Source organism: Agelaius tricolor, unplaced genomic scaffold (genome assembly GCF_023055355.1).
Source record: "Agelaius tricolor isolate 1412-34295 unplaced genomic scaffold, bAgeTri1.0.p SCAF_3, whole genome shotgun sequence".
Lineage (NCBI taxonomy): Eukaryota > Metazoa > Chordata > Aves > Passeriformes > Icteridae > Agelaius > Agelaius tricolor.
The window spans coordinates 25,983,542-25,998,788 of NW_027269263.1; the positions used below are offsets into that span (position 1 = coordinate 25,983,542).

A 15,247-nucleotide genomic window follows, 5' to 3' on the forward strand; every position below is an offset into this window, starting at 1 on the left:
ACTCAAGTATTACAGCATTCATTTAGGCCCTGGGAATGTGAAAGCAACTATAAATTATTAATTATATGCTTTGCTCTACAATATGAGAGGCCAGGTTTTATAATCCTTGTCTAGCTGTGGCTCCTATAATTTTAGTACCAGGTGCAAGGGCTGTACGATTTAGCCCACCTAAAGAAGTTGGAGAAATTACCTGATATGACACTTACCCATCAGGTTTCCAGTGTCTCATAGCAGATACCCAGACAGATACCTGGCTTGAAAGGAAGCCTTATTTGGCATGAAATTTCATACCTGCTGAAGGTTGCTTTCTTAACCATTAAAAAGACTCTAAGTATATTAGTTATGGATAACCTGACATTGGCCAACCATATTCTGGGTTGCATCAAAAGAAGCATGGCCAGCAGATTGAGGGAGGTGAGTCTCTACCTCTTCTCCACTCTCATAAGACCCCACCTGGAGTGCTGCTAACAGCTCTGGAGTCCACATACAGGAAGGATATAGAAGCACTGGAGTGAGTCCAGAGAAGCCCCATCAAGAGGACCAGAGGGCTGGAGCACCTCTCCTACGAGGAAAGGTTGTGATAGTTGGGACTGCTCAGCCTGGAGAAGAATAGGCTATGGGGAGACCTTATAGCACCATCCACTATCTAAAAGGGACCTACAAGAAACCTTGAGAGGGACTTTTTACAAGGACATGTAGTGATTGGACATGGAGGAGTGGCTTCAAACTGGAAGAGGGTAGGTTTAGATTAAATATTAGGGAGAAATTCTTAATTGTGAGGGCGATGAGGCACTGGAACAGATTGCCCAGATATGTTTGGATGCCTCATTCCTGGAAGCATTCAAGGCCGGGCTGGATTGGGCGTTGAGCAAACTGGTATAAGTGAAAGGTGCCCATGGTACATGCGTTGGAGCTAGATGATCTTGGAGGTCCTTTTGAACCCAAACCGTCCTATGATTTCATGAAATTAAGAACATGAAATGCAAAGTTCACCCAGAGAAGAAGGTATCAGGGTCATGTGAGTGTGCCCATTACATTGCTTTACTGCCCAGACTGGTTGCCTCCTTGGAGCACTGTGCTCATTCTGGGTTAACTGGGGATGAACTGCCTTGAAGGCCAGCCTGTGTTCAGACTTGGTCCTTGTTGGTTTAGAGCAAGATAAAGTACTTACATTTATGACACCGGGAGTCAACTTCTTCCTCTACATCACATTTTCAGTAGTTCCTCCTGTCAACCATCTATAGCTTTTTTTCCTCCAAACTGCTGCCAGGAAGACTGCTTTGCCTCTCTTCCCTAATACGTAAACCATGCTCCTGTCAAGCTCACTGTCAGAATTGCTTCAAAGTTCTCATCCCACTCCCTGTGCTGGGCTGTGCTCATATGAATTTGCCAAATGTCTGTACACCTGCTCTGGGATGGTTTTCCACCTAAAAAAGAACATGTTGGCATTAAAGCATTATGAAAAAGAAAAAATAAAACTCAAACCCTAAATAATTTACCTTGTTTATCTGGAATTTTTGATATAGTTAATCTCTGGAAGTAGAATATGCCTAGTTAAGATCTGAGTGAGGTATAACAGTTTCACAATTTACTGAAGGTCAGAATCGATACAGAAGATTAAAACCAAAATATTACCAGATTGCTTCAGAACCTGCAGGAGCCAGATCCTGACAGAATATATTTTCTGTTTCCATGCTTCTAAAAACCAAGGCATATAGGATCTCTTTAAAATCTCTTTGTCTTTTCTAATTTCCCATGTATTTCAAAGTTTGCATATAAAAAGAACAAATTTTTTTAAATGAAAAGTAGTGAAGTTCATTCTTGCCCCAGTAAAAACTTCAGACAAGGCTGTTAAGCTGTGAAATTAGAGCAAATTTTGCAGGATGGGAAATTGGCAATGACTCTGTAGATGAAACAGTCTAAAGTAACTTGCTCATAAATAGCCCTTGAAACTCAGCATCAAAATTCTGTTCATCATTTACTGTACAGCAAACTGCTCAGGGAGAATTCAAATGTATTCTGCCTCTTATCAATAGGCCTCAGAGAGTATCTGGTCACTCCCATTGCCTTTGGATATCCTGCAGACTGATCCCCCCCTTGCCTGGTCAGCAAAGATCTCAGTATTTTTTCCCAGCAGGAATAAAATCTCCATGACAGAAGAGAAGGAGGAAAAGAACATAGGCTTCACTGTTTTTCTGCATAAAATCTTATTTTCATTGGTGGCACAATTACACTGGCAAAGAACTGAGGATAGCAGTGTCAAAGCTGCCCCCACTTGGTGCAGAAAAGCTGGTAGAAAGCAAATGAGCCTGGTGGATGGCTGGAGGGAAGCTGGAGGGAGAGCACTGGGAAGTTCATTTTGACCAGCAAGGACCCGCAGAATTCCCGACCCTGTTGGGTGTGCAGTGGTCAGAGCAATGTGCCTGTGGATGCTTGACCTCACCATGAAACAAGGCTGCCTGGATACCGAGCACAGTTCAAAGACTCGGCAGGCACCCGAGGTCTCCCAGTTTATTAGCAGAGACAAAAATGGACAACTTAGAAGTTGTCTCCTTTTTTAGGCTGCTTCTTGCACAGTTTACCTGGTTCTTGCCTACTTCTGGTCACTTTTCTACTGTGTGTCTTTGAGAACTTCCCACCTGTGACAAGGCATATGCACATAGGGCTTGCCTGCAGAAACCTACACCTATTAAATTATAACAGCAGAAACCCTCACAGGCACACTACATTCCTGCTACTTCCACTTAGGGCCTTTTTCAAAGACAGATCAAAGTGCCAACCATCTATCCTAGCAAGAAACTCTACATGCTGAAACTTTTATAAATGTGAAATTAGCCACCTGCAATAACTGTTGTAAAATTGTTAAATTAGTAATGGTGATTAGTCTCATTTCTTGCTGTTATATCAGGCAACTAGCATGAAACAGCAGTAAAAAGGCTTCTACATAGTCCAGAAAATAAGTTAAACCAAGTCTTACTCCCTCAGTGAAATCGAAAACCTTGCTGAACTCATTGCAGGCTTACCTGTTGCAAGAACTTTGTCACCCTATATCCCCACTGAAATAGCACAAAAGGGAACAGGAAAGAGTGATCCATTTTTAATGCCTGCTAAAAAATAATCTGGCATGAAAAGAATTACAAGTCACAAGATGCCACAGAAAACTGGAATGTTTAAGCTTAATAAAATCACAGTTCCCAGCCCCATTTTTTTTTACAGCTTGAAGCATCCAATCTTCAACATACATTTCCATCCTCTTCACTGAATTGAACGAAACCTGTGGAGGCTCTGAATAAATGGCATGGCTTCACTCAAGCATGTACTGTATCACTGAAGGATCCACTTCCTCTGCCATCAGACTGGAGTGCAGGCTCTGGATTGTTGCTTTTTTCCCCAGGCGCTGTTTCCACAGCACAAATGCAGCTACAATCTGTGACTGCAGGTTGTGAGGGTGATTGACTTTACATCGATAGATGTCAGTGTGGGACAAACCCAAGCACAGAGCCACATGCTCCCACTCAGGTCCCAGCCTCCTTGCCAGCTTGTTCAGCTGCTGATCTGTTGGCGACATCTTCAAAATGCATGGTGCAACTTCAAGGAAGTCTGTAAAAGAGGGGAAAAAACAAAAAGAGAAAGAAAAAGCATGTATGTCACTAGGCAATGCTGCAAGAGTTAATGGGAGACCTTGACAAAGAAGGGAACAAGAATGAGCAAAGCTGAGGCAAAAGAGGTAATTAATTAAAGAAACAGAATACATATTTACCTAGAAAAATTAATAACATGATCAACCAGAAGATTAATCAGAGGAAAACTAATGCTCAGTAGACCATACTAGGGAGCCTTGTGGTTTTCAATGTCAGTAACCCAGACATCAGAACTGTACACCAAAGCAAAGACCTCCAAAAGTAATTATAAATTTTGGGGTAGTGAACAAGAAAGGTTTTCAGGGAACCTGTTTCCAGCAGCCATCATCCTCAATATGCTTGCACCAGTATGATACAGTGACAAGTGACAAACATGGGACCAATAATACCTTATTACTCCTATTTCTGGGACTCCATTTATACACTTCAGAAATAACTTTGATTCCTTAGTTAATAGTTATTACACTATTTTTTTTCTCAGAGGGTTGTTTGCAGGAAATTCTGTCCTAAGACACCACTTAACCCTTTCTGCCCTGTCATTCATGGCAAACTCATCTTGAGGAGACCAGCCTTGAGGGCTTTTCCTCTATTTGAATGAAGCCATAAGCATGGTTCAGATGAACCCAAATGAACAGGGCATCAACACTGTTCACAAATACAAATTATGCTTCCTTATCCCTCAGTTCTTGTTCTCAGATCTTGTAACATTCCTGAAATCAGGCATGCGTGTGCTACAGCTCCACTCATCTGACCTCTTTGAAGATGTTTTCAGGAGAATGCAAGGAGGTCCCCTTTTTTCTCAGAGATTTTTGCCTGATGTTAGGTCCCTTAGGATTGTCCACGTACCCAAGAGAATGCACTCTTCATCCAAAGAGACACTTCACATTGAACTGGAACCTGAGGAGGACAGGATCAATGCAACTACCAAAACAGCCTTCATAGGAAGCATTAGATAGCTGTAATTATCAGCAGTAAAAATCTTGTAGGGACTGAATGAAGTTTTTTTGCATTCACAATTGATCTCTTTATGTGTTCCCTAGGATAATCTGATAATTAAAATAAAACCCCAAAAGTATTAATACAAAAAAGTGTCAGCAGTCAAGTGAGAATACATAGTATTCAGAAACATGCTGTGTGGGATCCAGCTCACCTAACTACAGGTAAAACCTCCTGAACTAAATATGCTAGGATTAATTACTGCTGAGAAGAGAAATAGACTCTTCTAAAATACAAATCCTTTCACTGGAAAGATGTCTAAAATAATCAGAATAATATACTCAACTCCTCTAAATGTGCACATTTCTCTCCACTGATTGTAAAAGGAGCATTAGGTACAAGCTCAAATGTTGATGTTGATGATGTAAACAGCCAGTGACAGCAAAATCATTCTCTGCCTATAAGTTCAAACCATATGCCAGCCTTTAAAAAGGTGCATTTAGAAAAGCAGCACAGAATACCTACAAAGCATATTTGTTCTTTGATAGCCTTTGTGATCAAAAACTGAAACAAAGAGTCAATGCAGTCTGCAATTGCTGCTCTACTTCTCTTGCTGAAGATACTGCAACAAAACATGGGCAAAATACCCCCTTGAAAAATGCTGATTACAGCCTGTTGGTCTGAAGCAGCAGACTCCCTACAGAAATGCTGCTTTGCAAAATCTAATTTATAGCTCCAATATCATGCTCACAGTCTCCACTACAGCAGAACAGAAACTCCAAAAAGCACCATTCCTTCATTTTATCAAAAGTATTGTTTTTGCATAGAAGGCCCAGAGCCTGCAAATGTTTGTACAATTTCAGCCAAATAATACACAAGAACTATACAAAGCTACTTTGAGTAAAGAGAAAATTACTTTCTGAAGAATATTTAGGTCTCTTTCATCTTTCCGTCTCCAGACAGCCAAAGGAATCTGGGGCAAGTGCTGGTTTGTGGATAGGGCAGAGGATGCACAGCTTCTGAAGAAGGCTGAGCAATACCTGTGGGGCTGCCCTATGCTGTCACACCAGATGTGATACCAGTTTCACAGGCAAGTCAAGGACAAGGCAGTGTCTTTCATGAATGCAAATAGCTGAGAATAAAATAAATATAGCTACACTGTGCTGTCACCAACAATACTTTTTGATATTACACCCTTTCTTTGGCTTATGGTCAGCTACTGTGTACCCACAGCAGCAATACCTGCCAGCCTGGGCTTTTTGCTCTCACACTGAAGTTTTCATACGTCACATCCACTAGCAGAATGATTTTATGATACTGAAATGTGACCAGGCAGGAAGGCCTAACAATAATACATGTCAGCTTGTCCATCCAGCCTTTGATATTAAGCAGACTTTTTTACTACAACAACTATCTTGCCTTCAGTCTGTTATCAGCCCTTTAATAAGGATCAGAATAAAACCCATCCAGGAGATCTTTTCATCTTACACTACCATCTGATTCTAATATGGATGTGGAAAACTCTGGGACAGAAGCCAAATGTTAAATTTAATACAAAGGACTGGTATTTCAGTCCCATTTTATTTTCTGTGATAGCTCATTTTCAGTTCTGATACAAAAACACTGAGGAAAATTGGAGATAAATATTACATGACAGGCAATATTATTTAGAGGTATAGAGAAATATTTAGTGAGATCTTTCAGTTATGACAAATGCAAAATCACAAAAAGATCTCGATATGTTCTAGGATTAACGCTACTCCTAATTTAATAAACATAATGGCATTTGAGGTGAAATAGAAATGAGTTCTCTGTGCTCATGCCCAAACTGCTTTGAATATATTGCAAAAATAATAAAGACACCTTCTTTTAGCTATGTTTACTACAAACTCTCATTTATAATCTCCACTTGTCAGGAACTGCCTGAGGGAGGTGATGAGATTAGAGCAGAAGTTTCAATTATGCAGATTCTGCAGTTGCATTTGAAAGGTACTTTTAGGATACTGAGACCTCATTTTTGAAAAAAAAAAAAAAAAAAAAAAAAAGGTCAAGTTTTTCTTCTGTCAGGCATGCGCTTCCGCTTAGCAAAATGAGGACTGTGCTGGTAAAAATGGGAAGATGTGGAAGGAGCAGAGGTGGTGCCTGGGGCACCACCAGAGGGTGTTGAGGGTTGCTCTGGAGAAGGAATTTGTGCTGCTGTCGCCTCCAGTGAGAGCACCAAGTGAAACACTCTGTCCAGCTGTGGGCATGGTCCAGGCTGCAGGGTGCCAGGGCCGCATGCCGCAGAGATTTAGAGGCTGAAGTCTCGCTGCTCGTGCTGAAGCCACTAAGATCCTGAGGAGCCAACAGCTCTGTGCTGGGGAGAGAGACAGCCTGGTGCTCTCTTGGGACCACCAGCCACCTGGTTCTTGGGACCATGAAAATCCCCTTCCACAGGGCTGGAGATGGGAAGGACACTCTCTGCACTGGTTGTGAAGTTGAAACTGACCCAGAGAAAGACCTGTGGCTTCTTCTAGTCAAAGCTGTAGCATGAGGGAATGTGCCTCTCCCCATGGCTGCTGAAGGAAGCTCATCCACACTAAGCTTTATCCTAATTGTTCCAGTTAAAAAACGGGAGATGTTGACAACTTGTGGCCTATGTGTACATCTGTACTTCCAGGCCATTGGACAAACCAAGAGTTACAATGGTGCTGGTGAGTGTGGACAGGAGACAGAGCTGGATATAAATAGTATCACAGATATAGACCAGACAAAACAGAGTCACCCAAATAACAAAGATACAAAAAACCACATGGGGCAAAGGCAGACAGTCACCATTTTGCTTTTTTTTTTTTTCTTCAGAACCTCTGTAGCTTTTCAGTAGGAGACACCAAGAAGATACTGGAAAAATCAGGGGGACAGAAAACAAACTCACCTCAGCTGTGTCCCACTTGGCACAAATGGGAGGATGTAAGATAAGGCCCACACAGGAGGCAGCAGTCAAAAGGGCTGAGGCATTTCTGGGTGACCTGTGAAGTACCCAGCTGATCCCTCAGAACTGCTGGGGCCCAATGTGCCTTACAGTTTTAGCTAAAGAACCCTTCTCTATGTACATGTGACTTCTTTGTGCATGACCAAAAGCATTTGTTGGCACTTCAGAGAGACTTCTCCCCTGCAAAGTCATTACATTTTAACACAAACTCAACTTTTTGGGTTTTGGTCCCTGCTGTGTAAGAGGGACTTGGATGGAAATTGCACCTGAATCGAAAGTACTGAAAAAGTCTCAGTCAGTTGCTGCCTAATCCTATAAGAACAATGCCACAGGCAGTTCGGGAGACAATTGAAGAGTCAGGGATATATCATGACCCATCTTTTATCTAATAACTAATAAATCTGTCTGTTGGGAAAGGTGTTTCTGTAGACTGGTCTCTCTTCCAGCACTTCCTCTGTATTTTACCCACCTAAAGGACCATGTACATACTTGTTGGATAAGACAGAAGGAGCTCTGGAAGAGGAAATGGGAATCCAGCTATCTCTGAGCTGCACATTCTGATGCTGAGGTGCACAGACATAGTCCATTTCTCTGGGTAAATCATTACAGAAAAAAGATAAAGATTTCGCTGGGAAGGTCAAGAATGCTTCCTAGCCTCCAGTACAGCACCTGCTTGAGAGAAAACCCTCCTGGGAATCAAGCAGTATGCTGAAATGAAGCATGCAAGAGCCCTTGGCAGGAACAATGCTAGGAAAATACTCTAATTTTTATATAATCACATCAGAAACATGTCAGAGAGTCTGGTCTTCAGACCTTCCATAACTGGAATGGGACGGTAAAGAGGAGTAACTGCTTGGGCATGCATCTGGCCTCAGCATCTCCCCGCTAGGTGTGTGGAGTCCTTCGCAATCTGGACTCAAGACGCTGACTGCTCTTCACTGAACCCTCTTATCAGATCCTCAGCATGATTTCTGAAGAGTTCACAGCAAGCATTTCAGAGTCCTCTTTAATCATCTTTTCTGGCATCTGGAGAACAGCTCTTCCCTGAGAAGTGGTAAAGTTAGATTAAGAGGTTCTACAAGCAGCAAACCAAAGAAGCCTCAGTTTCCCCCCCCAGGACGTGAATCCTACAGCTGACTTCAGGTCTTCTCCAGCTGCTTACCTATTCTCAAGACACTCATGAAACTGCTCCTTTACTCAACAGCAAACAGACAGGCTTCTTGATTTTGGACAAGAGGTTCAGAGGCTATAGGGGTACATGCATACACACAACACCCCACAGCAGAGGAGTGCATGGCCCTGGTTACTAGAGGAAATTAAGCTAAAAGGGACTCTGAAGCTCCTCAGTACCATCATGGCTAACATGCCATCAGTAGCATGTAGCGCACTTCAGCTAAAGGAAAACATCCCTAATAATGAATGTAGTGTGAGGTTCTGCTTCCCTCCAGCCCACTTATTCAACTAGCCTGAGCCACAGAGCCAGCACTGGGTACAGAATGGGCATGGTTGCCAAGGCTGTGTGCTGTGTGTTTTGGCAGCCATGCTATGTTACAGAAATTATTTACTGACTGAATGTCACAACAGCAAACAACGTGCACATAAATAGGTACAATTGCTTTAGAGTAAAATCCCCTTGGAGTGAGCAAAACAGCGAGAGTGTGTGATGAAGAAAGATAACCCTTGGCAGATGAGGTTGGGACAGGCTGTCATGAGCAGCAAGGTGGGGTTGCAGAACCTGAACTGAAGGACACTATGTAATGTTCCCACTAATGGAGAGACTGGAGACTTTTAGAAGCTGCAACTGCCCTGAGCTGCCAGAGATGCTGGATCAAAGGGACAGCAGAGAAGAAGCATTTTGAGGGATCCCAGTAAGTGCTACAGATCACTGAAGTGAACCATAAGATTATGGTGGAGATCCTGATGAGAAGGATGGAATAAAGAGAAATTCTTGGGTAACTGCAGGGGATGGTTTGGCTTGATTCGTTAGAAAAGAAAATGGGAGGTTACAGTAAGTCTCCATTAGTACAGTTGCTCTGCTGCTTTTTTGTTCAGATGTACTCTCCCAACACTATATTAACAGGTGAAACTGCAGGAAAATGCCTGCCCTCTTCCTACATCACATTCAAATTCATAAGCCAGCGTGCAGCCATAAATGACTGGAGTGCCAGACAAGAGAATTTTATGTTTGTTTGAGTAGTCGTGCTTCACAGTCTCTGTAACTTGGTAACTTCTGATCTGATGAATGCAAACGTTATATACAGAATTTACATGAATAAAAGCAACTTTTGTCAATTAGTGATCATAAAACACACTCAAGTATACTTCTGTCATGGTAATTTACATTTCCAAGTATCTTAATTAAATTATGAAAGGCACTAATCAAAATGAAAGCAAATATGAAATACATTTTAAGACTGGCTGCATTCTTCCTCATTGTACTGGTTTTTGTGACTTGAATTAAAAGATACTAAGTTCTCTGTCTTATTTCTAAAAAACTGGAATCTACCATACATATGACAGCCAATATGCAGAATAAATTGTGACCATGATCCTTTGGTAACTAAATCTATGGCACTTCCCTGAAGTGAAGCACAATCCACCCAAGGTACCAAATTCAGCTCCTTCCTGCCAAAAGCTTGCTGGGACTCTGCATTGGTGGTGTAATTAAAAAGTACATATATCTTCATTTGTTGGCAGCTCTTCTCCTCTGTGAGCTCTAAAATACCACACTTTGTGACGTTAAGTACATTTTGGGTATTAGGGGAAGAAAAACAGCATAAAATTTTGTAAATCTACAGGCAATTCAAGAACACAAATGTTTCTATTTTGGCTCAGTACCAGCAGCTAATTCATGCATTCTTTATCACTTGCTAAGGACTGCCTAGTAGCTGCAGATGTGGAAGCAGACTGCTAAAATCTGAAACATAAACATTCAGATTTCATGACAAAAGTTTTCAGTTGTATTCCCACTATTCAGTTTCAGTAGCCACACAGTTATCTTGGATATGTTTTAATCTCTCCTACAGGTTTTGTACCTCTACAGATCTCTGCAATACTGATAATCTTCAGTATAATCTATATTAAACAGATTGTCAGAGAAGTCTGTAAATGAATTAATTCTCTATTCAATTTCCATCCTTTTCAAGCCATAGGGAACAATCCCCATGTTTAAGGAACTGAAAGAGATCGAGTTTTCACATCTTTGTTCACATTTTACTGGAAAGAGCAGGGAGGAAGTTTCAGCAGTTAATAGTGTGGATGTTATTTTGTTTCCCATGAAAAGAAATTAATTACAATCTCACACAGTATTTCTCTACTACTATATACTGTGAGATCAAATAATTAATTTCATAAATAAGTGGCAGCTGCAGATGCAAGCAAGGAAAAGAGCACCTATGCAAAGTAAACAGAAACATAACACAATATAATGTTTACTCTCTTTTCAGGCAGGATGACCCTACATTACAGTCAGGATTAGATTTAATCATTCTGTGGCTTTATAGCTTGCATTTGATGTTGCTCTAGACACTGAAGTAGAAGTAAAATTTGCTTAATATTTCCTATTGATTTCTATATTGTCATACATAAGTGAGTAATATGCATGAGCACTGAAACCACAGCTAATGATGGCATCTTTGCAGTGTACCTTTGATACAAATGCATGAACAGGTTCAGCATGCAGCAATACACTAAGGGAAAAAAGAAATACCTACTGAATTGTTAGGTTCTGTGGAACATTCAAGCTTTCAGGAACTACTAGACAGCACAAAGACACTTGGTAGTCTGAAAGAGTAGAGATGAGAGGTTTTGTTTTACAGGCCAGCAGTTACAGCAACAGACAACCCTACAAATAATGCTGAAAAAATCAAATTCTGAAGTATGTCACTGCATTTCTATACAGTTTTCAATGCTCTGCAGTTCCTAGTGAATTGAATGGTGCTTGATAATACAGAACTTTCAACCACTAATTAAAGATCTGAAGCCCACAGAGCCATAATTTCTTAGTCAAGTTGTTTCTTCTCCACGCTATCACAAATAAAAATAAATGATCAGCAGGTGATTATATGAAGTTGTGATGATCATAAAATACATTCATATTTGTTGTAGATGTCTCATGGTATCATAGGAGGCAAATATTTACCCTTGTGGGTTGGGCAGCTCTGACAGACTAATTCACCCACTCTAAGTGAAAAACAAAGCTAACTGGAGCAATTAATGATTGTTTTGTCAGTGAGGTGACAAAATCATCATGCAACTTTTGTCAAGGGATTGGAAGCTATCTTCTTTTGACAGACATTACTTGAATGCTTATTTCAAAAAGCCTGAGCTGTCTTTCAAAGAGCTGAGGCAAGTGTTAATCCTGCTGCTCCTTTGCATGCAAGAATCAAAGATTCCTTAGGCTTTTAATCTGCTGAGTACAATAAGTGAGTAAACTTTTTTTACTAGCAACTTTTATCAAGAAATCTTTCTAAAGACTACAGCATTTCAGCAATAAAATCACGTGTTTGAACTTCAGCTATCAATACTCCTTTCATGCAACAACAACAACAATGACACTGCTAGTATGAAGGACTGTTTACTTCTAAAACAAAACTAATCACACATATTTCCCTCACAGGACTTAAACCAAATGTGACAATAAGCCATTATATTTAGCCTTGATAGAACTATTCATTCCTCCTCAAGATTTTTTTTTCCTTCAAGTTGGCTCTTCTTTTTGCTTTGGCTCAAGTCATTAGAAATATCAAAGATCTGCACAACAGATGGAGCTTGGTTGTGAAGAATGCCTTTGGCTGGTGAGGATCTTTGCCTGGCAGGTGTCAAACCAAAATTAATACTGCATATATTATAGTGAAGTGAGACTGCATTCCTTTCTGACCACAAACATGTATTAATAGAACAAGCCACGCAGAGCAAGCTAAAACAGTACTATCATTCTGCTGAATCCTCCACTGCTTGGCATTTTATTTAATCATTTACATCCCTGCAAAACAAATAAACAAAGTGCAACAGGTTTGTTTAGTGTCTTTTTAAAGACATTTTGCATCGGTGTAAAAGACTCCACAAAATGCCATAAGCAACACAGACATAGACCCCTGCTGGTTTATTTTTTTTCTTCCATTTTTTGTATCAGTGCTCGAAATGCTTATGAACTTCAGTAGGCTTTTTAGCATTTCAAAATCCACAGGAAAAAAAGGTAGTAGTATTAAAATACAATGCTCAGCTACGATCAGTTGCTATGCCTGGCTTGCCAAATGCAATTCAACAGCCTGAGTCAGAAGACAGTGCTTTCCACGAGTGTCAGGAAGGAGGGCTTGAGGTGGCATCACCTGCTTCTCTCCATTTTCAGATGAATGGGAGGCTTAGCATCACAACCAGCCCTCTCAAGTGCCAAGTCAGTTGAAGATACGCAAGAAATCAATTTGGAATCTCATGGCTGGTTTCACAGATCCATACTGTCCAACAGCAATTTTAGCTATCCAATAGGGCTGTAATTTTAGAAGGTCACAGCCACAAGACTTTTAGTTCTCTGTAAAGCAAATGTTAGAATGTATTTGTGTGTGTGCACATACACACATGTAGATATAGATATGTATATAGTATGTATGTATGTATGTATATATGTATACACAAATCCCCCTAATTTTTCAAAATCTTAATTAGAGTATATGGAAGTCTTAGATACATACAAGTCAAATTCATTCCTTTTTTAAAATTTCATTTCTACAAATTCAGGTCATGGATCTGTCACTTGACCCTGGTATGAAAAGGGTGAAAACGGGAGAGTGGGTGAAGTAATTTCCGAAAGCGAGGTCCTAACTCAGAGAGCACTTTACGCCAGCAGGGACTGGATGAGCACTTATTTCCCTCCTTGAGTCAGCAGTGACATAACACCCTGCAGCATGTGCTCAGCTGCAGGGCTCGTGGCTGCCCTGTGACATGGCTGCTGCCGGGTGACACAGCACGCTGATCCTCTGCAGTCATTAGAGATCCCAAGACAGCAGGGAAAGTAAGGAGATGACTCACAGCTGCAACCATGCACTCGAGGGCTGAGGACCCAATTACTTTTCTACTCACTCAGGAATAGCACTTTGCCAAAGGAACTGAAGTAAGTTCAAAATTAAACAAGGTATTGGCAAATATTTGCATTACTTAGGCTATTTGTAGAAGATTTATGCTAGTATTAGTGGGATGATTCATATGCAAAACCTAAACATCTGAAAAAATATTTTGCTTAAACAATTAATTTTCATGTCTCATGCATAGAGAACATTTTCCCTCATAGTTCTGTAGTCTACTAGCTGCCAGACTTTGATCCAGAATTGAAATGTCAATCATTTTGGCTTTTGTACCTAACAAATCAGAAATAAAAATGTTTTAACACCAGAATGAAAAGGCTGGAAGATTGGTAGACCATAAAAGATTTGTTTTACTTGGTTTGGGATTTTTGCACAGCTATGTCTAATCTAAGTAAGGCTGAAACAAAACAAAAAGGCAGAACTAAAAACTAGACCAATCTCTTCTGCCCCAAACATGCAGAAATACAAGTGATGTTTGTGTCCCTGAAGGAACTAAACCTGAAATCCTGCCACAAACAAGACAGCAGGGCTGTTATTTCCTTGACAACTGACATCACAGGAACCTCTTAGAGGTAACAATGGAAAGCAAATGTTAAAAAAGGATTTTTTCTTTGCTTAAGCAAACATCTTTTAAGTTCTACAAACTCAGAAACAAAGAAATCAAGATGCTTTTTTTCCATAATGTTGAAAATGTTACCACCACAACTCTAAACAACCAACCCACCTTCCTTCCTTCCTTCCTTCCTTCCTTCCTTCCTTCCTTCCTTCCTTCCTTCCTTCCTTCCTTCCTTCCTTCCTTCCTTCCTTCCTTCCTTCCTTCCTTCCTTCCGCCACTTCCTTCCGCCACTTCCTTCCGCCACTTCCTTCCGCCACTTCCTTCCTTCCTTCCGCCACTTCCTTCCTTCCCCCACTTCCTTCCTTCCGCCACTTCCTTCCTTCCTTCTGCCACTTCCTTCCTTCTGCCACTTCCTTCCTTCCTTCTGCCACTTCCTTCCTTCTGCCAACGTATGAAAACCCAGCTGTGCTGTGTATAAACCACACAGTGCCCACCCACCTAACTGGGCCTTCCACTTGCACTTTAGTGTGTGGAAATATCCTAATAACAGAGGGTTCATATGCAAGTTTACAAGCACCAAGTGCAGAAGACAGATGAAAATTTGGCTGCAATTCTTTGGTGTTCTCTGATCTCAGGAGATTCGAGCTTTCTAAGTCTGTAACAGAGCCTAGGAGTTGAATGCTAAAGCCACAAGACTGACCTATTTAAGTATCTTTATTCAGTCTTGCTGATTGAAAATGGGGGCTTCTTATCTACTCAAAAGAGGTTGACAAGAACATGAAGGTACTGCTACAACTCAGGCTTTTCAAGATATGCTATTTACTAGGCATTACATACTGATATTTATACTGTATTTGAGACATTTGAGAACTTCAGGCACCCCACGAAAAATCCTTGCTTGAGGCATCTTGGCATTTATACAGGTATAAAGGTTTTCATGTCAAAAATTGCCAAGTAAATGGGAATAGTCAAGCTGAAAACTGTAAAAAGCCTTACTGTTTTCAGGAAGCTCTGTGCAGGCAGATTGTGAGTCTTGGGACAAGTATCCTTAGATTACCTCAAG

At 40.8% G+C, this 15,247-nt stretch overlaps 1 protein-coding gene and 1 pseudogene across 2 annotated transcripts in view; one reads left to right on the top strand and one right to left on the bottom strand.

Annotated features, from left to right (window-relative positions):
- Positions 1-3,082: 3,082 nt before the first annotated feature.
- Positions 3,083-15,247, bottom strand: part of CRADD (CASP2 and RIPK1 domain containing adaptor with death domain) — a 74,810-nt gene continuing 62,645 nt past the window's right edge. For both annotated transcript variants that reach the window (XM_071423284.1, XM_071423286.1), the window contains exon 3: positions 3,083-3,600. In XM_071423284.1, the coding sequence (XP_071279385.1) occupies positions 3,305-3,600 (296 nt within the window). In that variant the 3' untranslated portion in view covers positions 3,083-3,304. The remainder of the gene's footprint in view (positions 3,601-15,247) is intronic.
- LOC139588635 (uncharacterized) overlaps positions 7,195-15,247 on the top strand; it is a 38,239-nt pseudogene continuing 30,186 nt past the window's right edge.